The sequence below is a fragment of the Apodemus sylvaticus genome, chromosome 10 (genome assembly GCF_947179515.1).
Source record: "Apodemus sylvaticus chromosome 10, mApoSyl1.1, whole genome shotgun sequence".
Classification (NCBI taxonomy): Eukaryota; Metazoa; Chordata; class Mammalia; order Rodentia; family Muridae; genus Apodemus; species Apodemus sylvaticus.
Genome location: NC_067481.1, coordinates 48,919,845 through 48,936,151, shown reverse-complemented (window position 1 = coordinate 48,936,151; position 16,307 = coordinate 48,919,845). Strand labels below are relative to the sequence as shown.

Below are 16,307 nucleotides of genomic sequence, written 5' to 3'. Positions count from 1 at the left end.
TTTGGTTTTTTTGGATTTGGTTTTTTCAAGACAGGGTTTCTCTGTGTAGCACTGGCTGTCCTGGAACTCACTCTGTAGACCAGGCTGGCCTCGAACTCAGAAATCCACCTGCCTCTGCCTCCCCGAGTGCTGGGATTACAGGCATGTGCCACCAACGCCCAGCTGTTTTTCCTTTTCTTGACAAAGTCTTTTACAGAGCAAAGTGTGAAGTCCAGCACTTTCTTTTCCTCATGAACTATACCTAAAGTCACTACCTGGCCAAAATTTTGTTTTCCTATATTATTTTCTAGTTCTACTGGTTTTAGGTTTGTGATATATTTTGAGTTAATTGGTGTAGGGGGATTAGAAGGACATTCTGCAGGTTGGACGCAGGGCTGTGTGTGCTAGGAAAGCACTTTGTCTCCGAGCTCTAGCCCCAGGCTCTGTAAAATTTTTGTTGTTTTTGGTGGGTGTTTTTTTTTTTGTTGTTGTTTTTATTTTTTGAGACAGGGTCTCTTTGTATAGCCTTGGCTGTCCTGAACTCATAGAGATCCACCTGCCTCTGCCTCCCAAGTGCTGGGATTAAAGGTGTGCGCCACCATGGCCCAGCCTCAGCCATTTCTTCTCAACAGCTTTTCTCTCTAATCTGTGCCATGAAGTAGATTGCCCTGAGATTTGGGATCGTCATACATAAATCAACTGCCTGGGTTCTTGCTCCATCTAGATAGAGGTCATTGGGAGACAAGGGAGGCACCGACTGTTGTTGGGCAGCTTTTGGTTCCCTCCCGAGTTTGGCAACAGCGAGGGGAACCGTAGGTATGTCCTCTAGTGTCCCTCTGCAAGCTGTATGTGAAAACTTGTGTTCGTCAGCTTAGAAATCCTAAGTCCATCCTCACCAGCGCTGTGACAAGTCATAGCACAGTGGTCTGACAGTCTTACAAGACTTGACAGCTTCCTAGAACTTGTAGACCAGGGCTTGCTTGCATTTGCATTTTTATGTAACCCAGAGTTACATAAAAATTTCTCAGACACAGGGGGTCACGAACGCTCATATTCTAAGAAGCTCTGGCCTAGATTTCATCAAGGATGGTGATAGCACAGTGTATGTCTGATATGAACTGTTCAAACAGCTCTGCCTATGGCTATGCCTGCAGAGCTGAGGCAACTACTAATAGTGTAATTTTCTTAATGCATCTGTGGAACACAGTTCAGGATGGCTGCTGCTGATGAAATCATCAAGGTAACTAGGGAGAGGCCAGTACTGTTACTTGAATTACATTATCTTATTTCTGACCTCTTTGGTTGTTTGTTGGAAAGTAAGCTTCAGGAAGAGTACTTTAAGGTAGGTCTAGTGCAGTGGCAAAGGCTATCTTGGCCACCTGGGAGACTGAGGTATGAGGATCTATAATTTAAAGTTCACCTGGTCTACAAATCCAGTTCAGGATCAGTTTGTGCACTTAGTAATAATGAATTTAAACTATGCTTTAACAGTCTATAGCATCTGTCCATTATGCTAATGAGGGAAAGTTCCCTTTCCTGTTTCATTCAACCACGAGCTCTGTCTAAACTCTAGAATCAGTTTGTTAGTAGCTAACATTTGGAAGTGGTTTTTATGTCTTGTCTTGGTTTGGCTTTCTTTCTCTTTTTCCTTTCATCAGTCCCTGTGTGTTAGGGAGGCTGGGCACATGGCTGCAGTAGCGTGTGTGGAGGTTAGAGAGCTGCTTATAGACGGACAGGATCCTCTCTCCACCACAGGGATGCATGCCTTAGTTCTCCTGTTTGTGTTTCCAGTTGGGGTTGACACTCTTGCAGACTACCTTTACGATGTTTGCATTCTGAATAGCTTTTGTGGTTTTTTTCACTGAGTGCATTTTATACTGTTTTTTAAGGACTTTTGCTACTTCAAATAACCCTAGACAGCACTGAATCTTTTATTTCTACAAGTAATAGAGACAGTACATTTCACTTAGATGAGTTATATTGAGTTAGCAATATATAGTTTTGAATTTTTTATTGAAACATTGTATATGTATTGGTATTTAACCTGCATGTATGTCTGTACCACGTGGGTACCTAGTGTCTAAGGAGGCAGATCCTCTAAAACTGGGGTTGCAGACAGTAGTGCTCTGCCATGTGGGTGCTGGGAATTCAACTCTAGCCCTCTGGAAAAACAACCAGTGGTTTTTTTGGTTTTTGGTTTTTGGTTTTTTTGTTGTTGGTTTGTTGTTGTTGTTGTTGTTGTTGTTGTTTTGGATTTGGTTTTTTTGAGACAGGGTTTCTCTGTGTAGCTCTGACTGTCCTGGAGCTCACTCTGTAGACCAGGCTGGCCTCGAACTCAGAAATCCGCCTGCCTCTGCTTCCCAGAGTGCTGGGATTACAGGCGTGCGCCACCATGTCCGGCAACAACCAGTGTTCTTAACCATTGAGCTATCTTTCTAGATCTTCTCCCTGCCCCCCCTTTTTAGAAACAAACAAACAAACAAACAAACAGGTTTTCTTATGTAGCCTTAGCTAGCCTGGAAATATCTGTGGACCAGGCTAGTTTAAAACTCATAGAGATCTGCCTTGATTAGAGGCTTGTGCCACTGCACCTGACCAACAATGTATATTAAATCAGTTTTCTTTAAGCAAAACACACCAAAGATGAAGTTATGTCTCTAAGAGGCTTTCAGAAACTGTACTTGTCCTGTATTTCCCATAGGAATTTGTCTTTGCTAGTTCAGTGTTTATGGCAACTTCACAGACCATATAGCTACCATGAATAATGAAAAATAGGTATTGATAAAGTAACTTAGTCATTAATTTTTGTGTGTGAGAGGGTGCACATGTGCGTGTGCCTTTGGAAGCCTCCAAAAGTGTTCTTTAGTCACTTTCTTCATTATTATTTTGAGATAGTTTGTGTGTGAGTCTATGTCTCTTTGCACCTGTGTACGGGCAGTGCCTGCAGAGGCCAAAAGAAAGTGTCCGCCAGCTCCCTGGGCTGAAGTTATTGGTGGTTGTTAGTTGCCATGTGATTGGAATAGAAACTAAGTTCTCTCGGGAATAGCAATTAATTCTCTTAGCCATTAAGCCGTATCTTTAGCTCCTTCACTGTAGTTTTTGAGACAGGGTCTTACTGTGAACCTGGAGCTTATTGATTTCAGCATGAGTGCCTGGCTGGCCAGCCTCAGGATCCTTTCTCTCTGTCTCCCTAATACGAGGTTACAGGGGTGTGCCATCATGCCCAGTTTTTATGTGGGTGCTAGGGCTCAACTTCAAGTCCTTATGTTTATATGTCAAGCACTTTACTGACGGAGTCATGGCCCAGATCCCCAGGCACAATTTTTCTAGTCTTTATTTAAATTTTTTTTTTTCTTAAAATTGGGTGTGGTGGCATATTCCTTTAATCCCAGCACTAAGGCAGTAGAGACAAGTGGATCTCTGCCAGTTTGAGGCCAGTCTACTTTATAGAGTGAGACTGTCTCAAAAAAAGAAAAAGAAAAAAACCAACAATAACAAATCACTATAGGGTCTAAGTCTACAATCCAGGCTGGTCTTGATTTCTCTATCCTGGCTCTGCCTATGAGTGCTCAGATTATAGCCATGAGCCACCACTACCTGCTAAATTATAATGTTTCAATATTAGCGTGTAGGTTTTTTGCTAGAACTAGTCCAACTCGCCTTTATGATTTATGGCCAACTTAATATTGACAGTTTTTAATTTTTTAAAGAATTATTTTATGTGAGTGAGTATTTTGCCTGCATATATGTCTATGCACCACATACATACCTGGCGCCTTCAGATGTTAGAAGGAGGTATTGGCTCTTTTGGAACTGGAGTTTCAGATGGTCGTGAACCACCATGTCGGGGCTGCGAGCCAGCATGGTCCTGGGAGGGCAGTGCATGCTCGTCCATTCCCTAGCTTCTTGTTGTTGGTTTTTAAAATATAATTAATTGAGTTTTTAGCAGAATGAACATAAATTTATTGCAGAAAAGTTAGAACTCTCAAGACTAGGAGGAACTCCAGGAGAGAAACCTTGTTTTATTAAGCTGAATTTCACTATGTCTCTTTAGAAAAGAACTACCATTTGTCCTAGTAGTATTAACACACGTGTTAAGAGGAACGTTGATGAGGTTAATGCATCTGCTCCCACGCCCCACTGCTGCAGTCTGCCTCTCGCTGGGAGTGGAAGGAAGGGATTGTGCACACAGGCTTGCCATCACTTTCCTTCTGGGTTGGGCATTGCCTGTCTGCTTACTTTAAAGACACTACAAAATAAACAGTAACTAAAAGTCCTTGTCATCTCCCTAGTGGTGAAAGTGCCGCAGAAGACACTCCTGATGGATGCGCTTAAGGAAGAGTCTGAGATAGTCTATGACTTCTGCATGTGCAACCCTCCCTTTTTTGCCAACCAATTGGAAGCCAAGGTAAAGTACCTTTAAAGTTATCAGATTCTTAGCTAGCTTTACCTCATTGCAGAGATAAGAGCAAAAGGCAGTTTTTCCTTAGAGTCTTGTATAATTTAAAATGCTGCTTGTTCGAGACATTTGTGAATCCAGTACAGATGGACTTCCCAATTAAACAGTTAAATTATGTAGCTGAGAAGTTTAGTTTATACAGAGGCTTCAAGAGCAGTTTGGTCAGGACTTTAAACTACATGAAAGCCGAGGCTTTGTTTCTGATTTCCTCTTAACTCCAGCCCCCTGGCTCTCTGCTACTTCTTCTTAGGCTTAAAACTTTTTTTTTGAGACAGAATTTCTCTGTGTATCCCTTGTTGTCCTAGAACTCACTCTGTAGATCAGACTGAGTAGAACTCAGAGTTCTGCCTGCCTCTGCCTCTGCCTCTGCCTCTGCCTTCTGAGTATTGGGGTCAAAGGCCTGTGCTACCACTGCCCGGCTAAAACCATTTTTAAACTTTAAATTTATTATTTATGTGTATGTGTGTTTTGCCCGAGTGAGTGTTTCTGCACCACATGTTTGCCAGTCCTTCAGGGACTGCTTGGGTCTCTTCATTGTGAGCCACCAAGTGGGCGCTGGAACCGGAACCCGGGTCCTTTGCAAGGGTAGTCTGTGTTCTTAACCACTGAGGCATCTCTCCAGCCCCTAAACTTTGAACTTTTAAAATTGGACTGAGCTTGTCAGTTTAGGGACAAAAATTGCTCTTTTTGTCATTTGATAGTAAATAAATGGCTGAATGTTGAAAACGTATTTGCCTTTAATTATTGAACAAAATCTACTGCATAAAATAAACTGTTGTAGAGAGACCTGTAATTCCCAGTACATTGGAGGCTAAGGCAGGAGGATTGCAAATCCTGGACTATTTTGAATTTAGTCAGTTTAAACCTGTCTGAAGCAACTTACTGAGACCCTGTCTCAAAAGTTAAAAGAGAGGGTTAGAAATATACCTCAGTGGTAGAGTGTTTGCCTAGTATGTGAGAGGCCCTAGATTCAAACCTATAACTATAACACCCAAAACATATTTAAAAATTCAGTGTTGGAACTAGAGAGATGCCTCAGCAGTGAAGGCCCTGGCTGTTCTTGCAGAGGATGTGGGTTCAGTTCCCAGCACCCACATGGCAGCTCACAACCCAGGTCCCAGGAACCTGACCCCCTCTTCTGGCCTCTTGGGCACCAGTGGTGCACATATGTGAGTGTAAACATGTATACACTTTACATTTATTTTAGAGAGGTATTAATTTTTCAGGCAGGGTCTCACAATTTAGGCTGCTGGAATTCACAGAATTTTCAAATACTATGATTATGCCATCATGCCCAGCCCAAAATAAATTTATTTTGACAAAGACAGGAATTTGAGCAGCAATTTATTAGAAATACTAACATTCCTGATTTAGAAAATAAAGTGAAGTACAATTTAAATAATTAAAAAGTTAGCTTTTGTGTAAATTTATGAAAAAATTATTAAACATTTATTAAAAATGTTGTTTGCCTACATTAAAAAAATATAGATAGGCTCTGGCTTCCTAAAGTGCTTGTCTGGCGTGCCAGACAGTTTTCTATTGACCGATGCCCTGCTCCAGCTGCCGGGCGGGGTCCCTCAGCATGTCTCAACATCTGTGCTGTGCTGCACTGAGCTGCCCAGCGAGCGTGGAGTGCTCCGGACGGCTGGCTGGCTGAGCACCTTGTGCTGGTGGCCCTTTGCCCACCTTCTGTGGAATGTTTCATTTAGTCACCTTGCCTCACTTTCCCCCTGCTGGGGGGGGGGGGGTCCTGTTAGCCCCTCACCGTTCTCCACTGAGCTAATTAGCAGCCCTGGGACCATGCACATTGTGGGCAAACCCTGTGCCACTCACCCTCCACTTTGCCAGTTTTTAAATTGGGTTACTTTTCTTCCTACTAAGTTTTAAGGACCACCACCTCCACCCCCAATCCCTGGCTGTCCCAGAACACTCTGTAGACCAGACTGCCCTCAAACTCAGAGATCCTTTTTCCTCTACTTCTAAGTCCTGGGAGTAAAAGCATGCACCGCCATTGCCGGGCTGTTTTAAGGATTCTCGATATTCGTATCCTAGATCCGAGTCCCTTTAATTATAATAATGATTTGCAAACATTTTCTCATCCTGTGATTTGTCTTCCGTTTTCCATGGTATCCTTTATAGTGAAACTGTTTTTAGTTTTGATGAAATTCAATTTATCTATTTTGTGTTATTCTTATGCTTTTTGGTGTTATATCTAAGAAACCATGGGCTAATCCAAGTTAATGAAAATTTACTTTTATGTTTTCTTCTTGGGAGTTCTATAGATTAAGCTCTTAGATTTAGGTCATTGATGCATTTGAGTTAATTTTTTCATATGAAGCAATGTAAGGATGGATTAAATATTTAAATATAAGAAAGAGAACCATAAAAGTATTAGAAGAAAACATAAGTAAATATTTATCTAATCTTTGGGTAGATTTCCTGGCCATGGTATCAAGACAGAAAGCATAAAGGAAAAGCACCAGATTGGGCTATATAAAAGGTAAATGTTTTTATATTTAATCCCCAGGGACTTGCGCATGCTAGGCAAGTGCTTTATCACCAAGCTACAGCCCCTACCGGCTGTGTTTTCTTCTAACTCCTTAGTGTAGCACAATAATAAGTAGATTACATTCAAAGACAGTGGCTTTTGTTGTTGTCATTCAGGGTGTAAACTCTCGGAATTCTCGAAGACCTCCACCTAGTTCTGTGAATACAGGAGGCATCACAGAAATCATGGCAGAAGGGGGTGAACTAGAATTCGTCAAAAGGATCATCCATGACAGTTTACAACTTAAAAAAAGGTTAAGGTAAGTAGAAATTTTGTCTCATGTGATCCTAAAGAAATAATATCACTTTGAGGAAAAATAATTACTGGAATTGAAAAATAAGTAGATGACATCCAAAAGACTGCCCAGATAAAAGGGAGAAGGACCCCAGATGAGCCTGTTGCTCCCATTAGTGTGGCCTGTGATGGAGCAAACCGACTCAGATATGGCTTTTGACTAGCAAACAATGGATTTGAGTCTGTCCGTGAACCAGAATCTATTTGCTGCCTAGTCCTTGAAGCAGTTGAGGTTCTTGGGCTCCATTTCCTGAACGGTGATAGACGTGAGTACATTGAGCTGTCAGGAACTTCATGAAGGGAAACAGATTACCAGCCATCTTGGATATGGGATAGGCCTGTTCTGTTTTACAAGCTATTTTGGACAACACACCTATCATTAAAGAGTGTTAGATTCTCACACAGGACAGCTTGTCTCTTGTAACTTTCCACTCTGCCACATGTTGTTAATATGATAGATAATGTGATAATTAAAATATAAAGAGTGCCCAACCCTAGGATTGAGTTTTATGAAATAAAGTGTTTATTTTTGTGTGTCATGAAAGCATAATAAATTTACTATCCAATAGTTCTAGAATGTTTATATCGCGAAGAGGGCATGTTGTGGAGAATGAGTTCAAAGCCCCACTGTGGCAGGCACACAGTCCACACTGAGTTATATCACATCCTCATAGTAGCCCATTTTTTTTAACATGTAGGTATATTTTGCCTACACATGTATCTATGTTTAATAAATGAGCGTCTGGTGCCTGAGAAGGACAGAAGAGATTGTTGGATCCCTTGGAGTAGAGTTACAAATGTTTGTGAATTCATGTGGGTACTGGGAGTCGAACATTGGTTCTCTGGAAGAACAGTCAATGCTCCCAAACACTGTCCCATCAGATTAGCAAGTTTTTTACTGCGTCTCTTCCCCCCCCCCCCCCCCAACAGGGTTTCTCTGTGTAGCCCTGGCTGTCCTGGAACTCACTCTGTAGACCAGGCTGGCCTCGAACTCAGAAATCCGCCTGCCTCTGCCTCCCAGAGTGCCGGGATTACAGGCGTGCGCCACCACCGCCCGGCTAGCAAGTTTTAAAATCTGTAGTTGAGTAGTGTTAAGGACATTCACATCTCCGGACCTTTTGTTTTCATTATTTGTTTTGAGTCAGAGTCTCTATAGCCCTGGCTGTTCTGGAATGTACTATGTAGACCAGGCTGGCCTCAAACTCAGAGAAATCTGCCTGCTTCTGCCTCCAAAATGCTGGAATCAACGTAATTCTCCACTATGCAGGGCGAGAGCTTTTGGTTTCCCAAGGCTGTAGAGTTCCCTGTTATCTCCCTTGTGCAACTTGAGCCACCACGTTCTGTCCCTGAGCTTGGCTGCTCTGGATGCTTGGAGTACCGTTTCCATGCTTCATCTACCTTCTAACAGCTGCTCTCTGCCTTTTGAAAAAAGGCAAATAGTTTTGAGTTTTGTGTTATTTTTGTTGTTGTATTCTGCTTTTGTTTATTTGCAACAAGCTCTTGATGTAGATCTCTGACTGGTGCTTGCTGGTTTACAGCCTAGGAAGTAAGCATCAACTGCCCAGATCATGGAGAGAGCCTGCCTCAGGAATAGGAAGAATGTGACAGAGGACACTGCGCATCCTCTCTTCTGACTTCTTCATGTGTGTATAAGAACCCACCTCCAGGCTCGCACAATACATACATGAATCAGTCTCTAAAAAGAAATGCTCTGCCCCCACACATCATAGGAGCTCTTTGTCTTAAACATTAATGTTTTGCTTCAATTGATTTCATTAAAGACATGTTAGAGTATATTGAAAGAGAAAGGCTGCCAGGCGGTGGTGGCGCATTCCTGTAATCCCAGCACTCTGGGAGGCAGAGGCAGGCGGGTTTCTTGAGTTCGAGGACAACCTGGTCTATAGAGTGAGTTCCAGGACAGCCAGGGCTATACAGAGAAACCCTGTCTCGACCCACCCCACCCCAAAAAAAGGAGAAAGGCTAAACAGCCTTGAAGAAAGTCTTGAAGTAAAGTAAAGTTAAAGAAAATCAGCAGAGCACTGCAACTTGCAGAAGATGTACATCTACGAGCATTGTACTCTGGCTGTGGCATATCACCATTTTCTCATCTGCTGCTCTCTCTCTCTCTCTCTCTCTCTCTCTCTCTCTCTCTCTCTCTCTCTCTCTCTCTCTCATATTGTATCTCATTTATGTAGTTTCACTGTCCTGGAATTTGCTGCCTAGACCAAGCTGGCCTCTAATTTACAGAGATCTAATGCCTCTTCCTTATCAGTATTGGAAGTAGAGGCATGTACCACCATGTCTGGCCATGTGTGTTGACTTTTGGGAGACTGGGCCAACCAGGAAAATGGGGAAACTGTAGATGGTTCTCTTAGGCTGCAATTTAATGGGGAGGGAGCTGTTACTTTTTTAGGAGACCTTTAAATTATACATTTATCTCCACAGACTTTCATCTGAACTACAAAAATAAGTTTTAGGCAGTGGCTTACAGGCCACAGGCATGTGTTTTCACAAGTCTGGTGTTTCTGAATTCGTCCTTCTCTGAGCTATTGATGAGGTTTAGGGTTTACTGGGGGGCGGGGGCGGTTCTTTTAAACCAGTGAAACAGTCTTTGAGTTTTAAAACAAGTTTTAAAGGAACATTCTAAGGACTAGAAAGCTATTTAGTATATTATAGGTATGCTTACGTCTGGCTCTACTACAGCCCCAAAGTTGAATAAGAGGTATAAAATTGGCCGAGAAGAGCCACTGTGCCTCTGGATAGCTGGCCATTTGGGGAAATGTTACCACTTACAATTGATGTAGAAAGTGCTCAGCTCTCTGCGGTTAGGATTCAGGCAGAGTCATCATCAGCATTGTCTTAAGTCACTAGTGACTCAGCTTTTAGACTGCTGCGAAAGGTGTATATTCTGAGGTTCTATGAAAACAGAGATTGAAAACAAGTATCTTAGCTAGGTGTGGGTAATCCCAGCTAGGTGGGCCTTGTAATCCCAGCATTTGGGAAGCAGAGGTAAGAGGATCAGGGGTTCAAGGCCAGCCTTGCTACCTGAGACTCTGCCTTGAAAGAAAAAAAAAAAACCTTCCCTTGTATGCATATAAAGTATTTTTCTTGGGTGGGGGTTGGGCTTAATGTTTAAAGGGCTTGTTCTCCTTTAGAGGACTCAGGGTTGTTCCCAGCACCCACCTGCTGGCTCACAACCTTCTATAACTCCCAAGTTTCTGACCCCAGAAGGACACCTTCTGAATATAAGACATGATGCACATATATTCAGGCAAAACACCCATACTTAAAATCTTTTTAAAAATTTAAATGTTATTTTTTCTTCTTAGAAAACAGCTTAGAAAAGATACAGAGCAAACTTGGGGAACTTGTTAATAGGTAGACCTGGGTGAAGGGTGTAGGAGGGTCATTTGGATTAATCTTGCAACTCTAAATTATTTCAAAATAATTTTTCTTGAAACTTGACATCTCAGAGGAGCTGTGAGATGCTGTGTGAACAGAGCTCTGCTCCGTGATTAAAAGCTGTAATGGGTTCATGGTCTCTGGGGAGCCAGAGCTTCCTTTGTTCCTTTTTGTTCCACTTGCATTTTGATGAGTTGTCACTGGGTATCTCTTGAGATTGTAGCAGCATTTAGTGGGTAGGCACGTTTACATATGAAGCTAGAAACAAGGAGGGGAGGGCACATTCGCCTTGGAGACAATTTTCATGTATCAGGCCAGCTTTTGAACTCATTAGTGGATGATTACTCTGAATTTCTGACTCTCCTACCTCTGCCTCCCAAAGGTACGCACAGAGGGCTTTGTGTGCGCTAGGCAGGCACCTCCCCTCATCCCCCTTTTTGTTGAGACAGTCATCGCGTGTAGTCCAAGTGAACTTGACACTGACTTGATTCTGATGCTCCCCTTCCTGAGTGCTGGGTTGTAGTTTTGCACCATACCCAGCCTGTACATCTTCTTTAAATGCACTTAATAAAAGTACTTGGGCCAGGAAGATGACTTTAATTGGTACAAGAACCATTTGAGTTATCTACTTCTAGAGTTTATGTTGTGTCTTTTGAAGAATTTGTTTTATCTAGATGTGAGACTGTATAGTAAAGTTGTTTATAAATATTTTTTTTTTCTTCAGGCTAGGGATGTGGGTAAATTGGTAGAGTGTTTGCCTAACATGCATGAATCTCTGGGTTCAATCCCAGTCCACAGCACTGAACATACCCAACATAGTGGTCCATGCTTGTCATCTGAACACTGCCTGAGGGTGGGGTGAGGCAGAAGGGTCAGAAGCTCAAAGTCATCCTGTGCTGTGCTGCACAGGAAGCTGGAGGATGGCCTGAACTAGAGAGTCTCAGTCTCCCTTGTTCCTCAGCCAGTACCCCCTGCTGTGTTTCCCTTTCGTGTTTGTATGTTCTGTGATGATTTAACTCTTTCAAACCTGATAATTTGTCCTTTTTTATTGATTTTTCTTTTTTTTTTTTTAAAGAATTATTTATTTTATGTATATGAGTACATTGTAGCTGTCTTTAGATACTCCAGAAGAGATCCCATTAAAGATGGTTGTGAGCCACCATGTGGTTTCTGGGAATTGAACTCAGGATCTTTGGAAGAGCTCTTAGCCTCTGAGCCATTTCTCCAGCTTTCCTTGATTTTTTTTTTTAATCTAATATTAATTATTTCTTTTCTTCTTGATTTTTATTTTTTAATTTGCTTTGCAGATCTTGACTGCTTTGTCTTTTCAGCTCTCATCTCCGTCCTTTCAAATCTGCAGAATCATTGGGCTGTGTTTGAGTCCGTTCCCTGTACTGCAGCTGGAACACGCTTGGAGCAGTAAGCTCTGAGAGCCACAGTTGTGGAGCTTACCGTCTATAATTTCTTTCCTTCATTTGTACAGAGTCTCATCACTTTCAACAAGAGACAGTTCCCTTGCTCTTCACTCTTTTGTTGGCTGAAGTGCAGGCCTTTCTGTATATCCTTTCTGTATTTCCCAGGCTATTTAGAATAATTGGAAGAAGTGACTTATATCACCTATTCTCTCCATAGGCCTTCAGGGTCTGTGTTTACTGTTAGAGCAGTTCGGAATACAAGTTCTGAAAGGATTCTATGTTTTCTTAATACAGTGCCTAGGGTATTTATATGCCTTTTAGTTATTTTTCAGAGATTTATTTATTTTGAGTTTTTGCCTGTGTATATGTGTGTGTACCATGTGTGTGCAATGCCTGTGAAAACCAGTATAAGGAGACAGATCCCTTGAATTGGGAGTTAGAGATGGTTGTGAGCTGGGATACTGATAGCATTTGGGAGCTGGAATACCGATCGCGCGTCCTCTACAGCAAGTGCTCTAAACCGTCACTTTTGGCCCTACCTTTCTGTTGTTACTAATGACTGCCCTAAAACAAAATGGCCTTCGTTGTGTGTATGAGAGATGGGACTTGTCGTCTTTACTCTCTTCCCAGATGGAATTAATTAATTTCTATTTATTTATTTATTTTGGCTTGTTTTGTTTTTTGTTTTTTGTTTTTTTTTGAGACAGGGTTTCTCTGTATAGCTCTGGCTGTCCTGGAACTCACTCTGTAGACCAGGCTGGCCTCGAACTCAGAAATCTGCCTGCCTCTGCCTCCCAGAGTGCTGGGATTACAGGCGTACACCGCCGTCACCTCCGGGCGGAATTTTTAATTAATTAATTAATTAATTTATTTATTTATTATTTGATGACTAGATTTCACTGTGCAGCACTGGCTAGCTGATCTATATTGTGAGTTCTAGGACAGCCGGGGCTACATAGGGCAAACCTTGTCTCAAAAGCCAAACTCAAAACAAAACAAGGGTATGTGCTGTTCATATCCTACCTCTAAGTAGTTTGTCTTTTATTAAATTTTTTTATCATTTGTGTACACGTGTGGTGCCATGGTGGGCCAGTGTGGAAGTCAGAGAGCTGTGTCTCTCTTTCCACTCTGGCATCTGGTTATTGAACTCAAGCCTTTATTTATGGGGCCATTTTACCAGCCAGCATAGTGTTTAAGTTGCCTTGGGTTCCCCCGTGCCCATATTTGTCTAATTTGTGCAATTTCTGTTATTTGTAACAAGCTCAATATTTGTTTGCTTCTGTTCTTATGAACATCGCTTATAACCAGTGCTCATTTGTCTTGATGGTTTTTAAGGTGGTACAGCTGTATGCTGGGGAAGAAATGCAGTTTGGCTCCACTGAAGGAAGAGCTTAGGACCCAAGGGGTAAGGCTGTGACATTACCATTAAGATGTGTTCTCTGAGGTTGGAATTCGGGTACAGCAGCTTTCTTCATACCCCAATGCTAAATGTGTTTTAACATTATTGTACATGTATTTATTTATTTTTTTGTATGAATGTATTGTCTGCAGGTAAGTGTATACCTTCAAAGGTCCTCTTCTGGAGTTATGGATAGTTGTAATCTACCCTGTGTGTTCTGTGTGTGCTAGGTCCTCTACAAGAGCAAGAATTGCTCCTAATTGCAGAGCCATCTCTCTGGCCAATATTTCTTGTTAAGGATATTAAAAGCTACAAAGTTCCTTTTTCTTTATGAAATCTAGTTCATCAAAGGGACATTACAAAGCTGCTTATGGCTAGATTTTGGTTGGTTCTTGTCCTTAAAAAAGTAATTAAAGGCCAGGCATGGTGTATATGCCTTTAATCCCAGCACTCGGGAGGCAGAGGAGGTGGTCTGAGGCCAGCCTGATCTCCTTAGCAAGTGCCAGGGCTAAAAATGACACTGTGTCTCAAAACAACAGTAAACAATGGCTTGCAAGGAGTGAGTGCTTGTCTTGCATGCTTGAGGCCCTACAGTCTGTCCCCAGCAATGCTGGGCTGTTTACCTGTGTGATCCCAGCACTTGGGAGAGAGAATCAGGAGAGCCACATAGCCAAGTCCTCTGTCAGAGAAATCAAGACAAACTGCTTAAATCATTTTGTATTGACTCTCCAGAAAACTGTTTTAATTTATCTATAAATTCTAATATTTTATGAGAGGTAAAACTTCTGTATAGAGATTATGTGTTGATTATCAGGCAGCTGTATGTATATACCTTTTTGTTTTTTAAATAATGTTTGTTAATAAGAGAACAGCATGAGTTAGCAGCCAGAAACATTAGTAGAGAGGCTTTAGTTTGAAGGTGGGCTTGATATCATCCATTAGTATACTCAGTACTCAGGAGGTCGAGGCAGGAAGATCAGGAATCCAAGGCTATCCTTAGCTACCTGAGACCCTCTCTTAAACCAAGCCAAACCAAACTTCCATGTGAGATACTGTGTTTGCTGGTTTCAGGTCCCTAAAGTCACCTTCACGGAGTTCTGTCAGGGTCGGACAATGAGATGGGCCTTAGCTTGGAGTTTTTATGATGATGTCACAGTACCGGTAAGTAAAGATTTGCTTTGGCGTTTCCATATGCCTGTTATGTGATATGCTTCAGTAGATCATACATAGTCTGACTCTGTTGTTCTATTTTCCTAAAGCTTTCTCCAGATGTTTATGATAAATGAACAGAATTTGTAAATAAGAGTAATCCTAGCATGTCTTGGTTAGAAGTTAATCAGTGTCATAGTTTTGGTTTTACTGTTGTAACAGACGCCATGATCAAGGCTGCTCTTATAAGGACAAAATTTAATTGGGGTGGCTTACAGGTTCAGAGGTTCCATCCAGTGTCATCAAGATGTGAGCATGGCAGCGCCCAGGTAGGCGTGGTGCAGGAGGAGCTGAGAGTTTGGAACATTTTGTTCCAAAGGCAATCAGGAGATGACTGCCTTCCATGCAGCTAGGACAAGGATGCCCATGCCCACAGTAATGCACTTCTTCCAACAAAGCCCCACCTCTTGATAGTGCCACTCCCTGGGCCAAGCATATTCAAACTTTAGATTCTACTCCCTGGTCCCCGTAGACTTGTTCAAACATGAGTCTATAGGGGCCATGCCTAGCCATAGCCTAGTGAAAAATACATTTAATCCAACTTCAAAAAGTTCCCATAGTCTGTAACAGTATGAACCATGTTAAAAATTCAGTCTCTTTTTTTTTTGTTGTTTTTTTGTTTTTTTGTTTGTTTGTTTGTTTTTTGATTTTGGTTTTATCGAGATAGGGTTTCTCTGTATAGCTCTGGCTGTCCTGGAACTCTGTAGACCAGGCTGGCCTCGAACTCAGAAATCTGCCTGCCTCTGCCTCCCAGAGTGCTGGGATTACAGGCGTGCGCCACCACTGCCTGGCTTCAAAGTCTCTTCTGAGAGTCATCCAACCACTTAACTGTAATCCCCAAAGCAAGACAGGAAACCAGCTGGGCAGACTCCATACTCTGCATTTCCATGTGTAATGTCAAAATGGTCTTCAGATCTCCAATTCTTGTTTCATCTTTGTTTACTGCAAAAACCTTCTTTCTCCTGGACTCCCTGTTAGCAGCTTTCCTCAGCAGGTATCTCATAGCTCTGGCATCTCTAACATCTTGGTGTCTCCAAGGCAATTTGAACCTTATAGCTTTTAATCCAGTGTCTGGGATCCACACATGATCTTCTGGGCTCCTCAAAGGGTTTGCATTACTTCTCCAGCTCTGCCGTCTGTCAATCATTCTGGTTGACTCCAGTCTGCTGCTACTGCTGCTGCTGCTGCTGCTGCTGCTGCTGCTGCTGCTGCTGCTCTTGGTGATCATCCCTCAGTACTAGCATCTCCAATTGCTGGGTCTTCCACTGCAAGGCTTCACCAATAGACACTCAGAGGCTCTCCTCATGCTGCCAAGCCTCAACTTCTTTGCATGACCCCTTCAGTCCTGGGCTGTCAACTAACTGCAACTGAGGCTGCACCTTCACCAATGGCCTTCCCTGGCCTCTCACAGTGCCAAGCCTCAGCTGCTCTCCATGACCCCTCATGCCTTCAAAACCAACATCACCTGGGTGATTCTTAAACATTACTGAGTCCAGCTGCAACACGAGATACAACCTTGGCTCTCTGGAACACAGTTTCTTTGTGCTCTCACAAAACACTTGCCAGAAGATTTCAACTCAGTTATGCTGGTCTCTTTTTAAT

The 16,307-nt window shown here is 42.3% G+C and overlaps 1 protein-coding gene across 3 annotated transcripts in view; it reads left to right on the top strand.

Annotated features, from left to right (window-relative positions):
• The window catches only part of Mettl16 (methyltransferase 16, N6-methyladenosine), a 47,431-nt gene that overhangs the window by 19,336 nt on the left and 11,788 nt on the right, over positions 1-16,307 (top strand). For all 3 annotated transcript variants that reach the window (XM_052197764.1, XM_052197765.1, XM_052197766.1), the window contains exons 5-8: positions 4,272-4,387; positions 7,103-7,245; positions 13,433-13,502; positions 14,568-14,657. In XM_052197764.1, the coding sequence (XP_052053724.1) occupies positions 4,272-4,387; positions 7,103-7,245; positions 13,433-13,502; positions 14,568-14,657 (419 nt within the window). The remainder of the gene's footprint in view (positions 1-4,271; positions 4,388-7,102; positions 7,246-13,432; positions 13,503-14,567; positions 14,658-16,307) is intronic.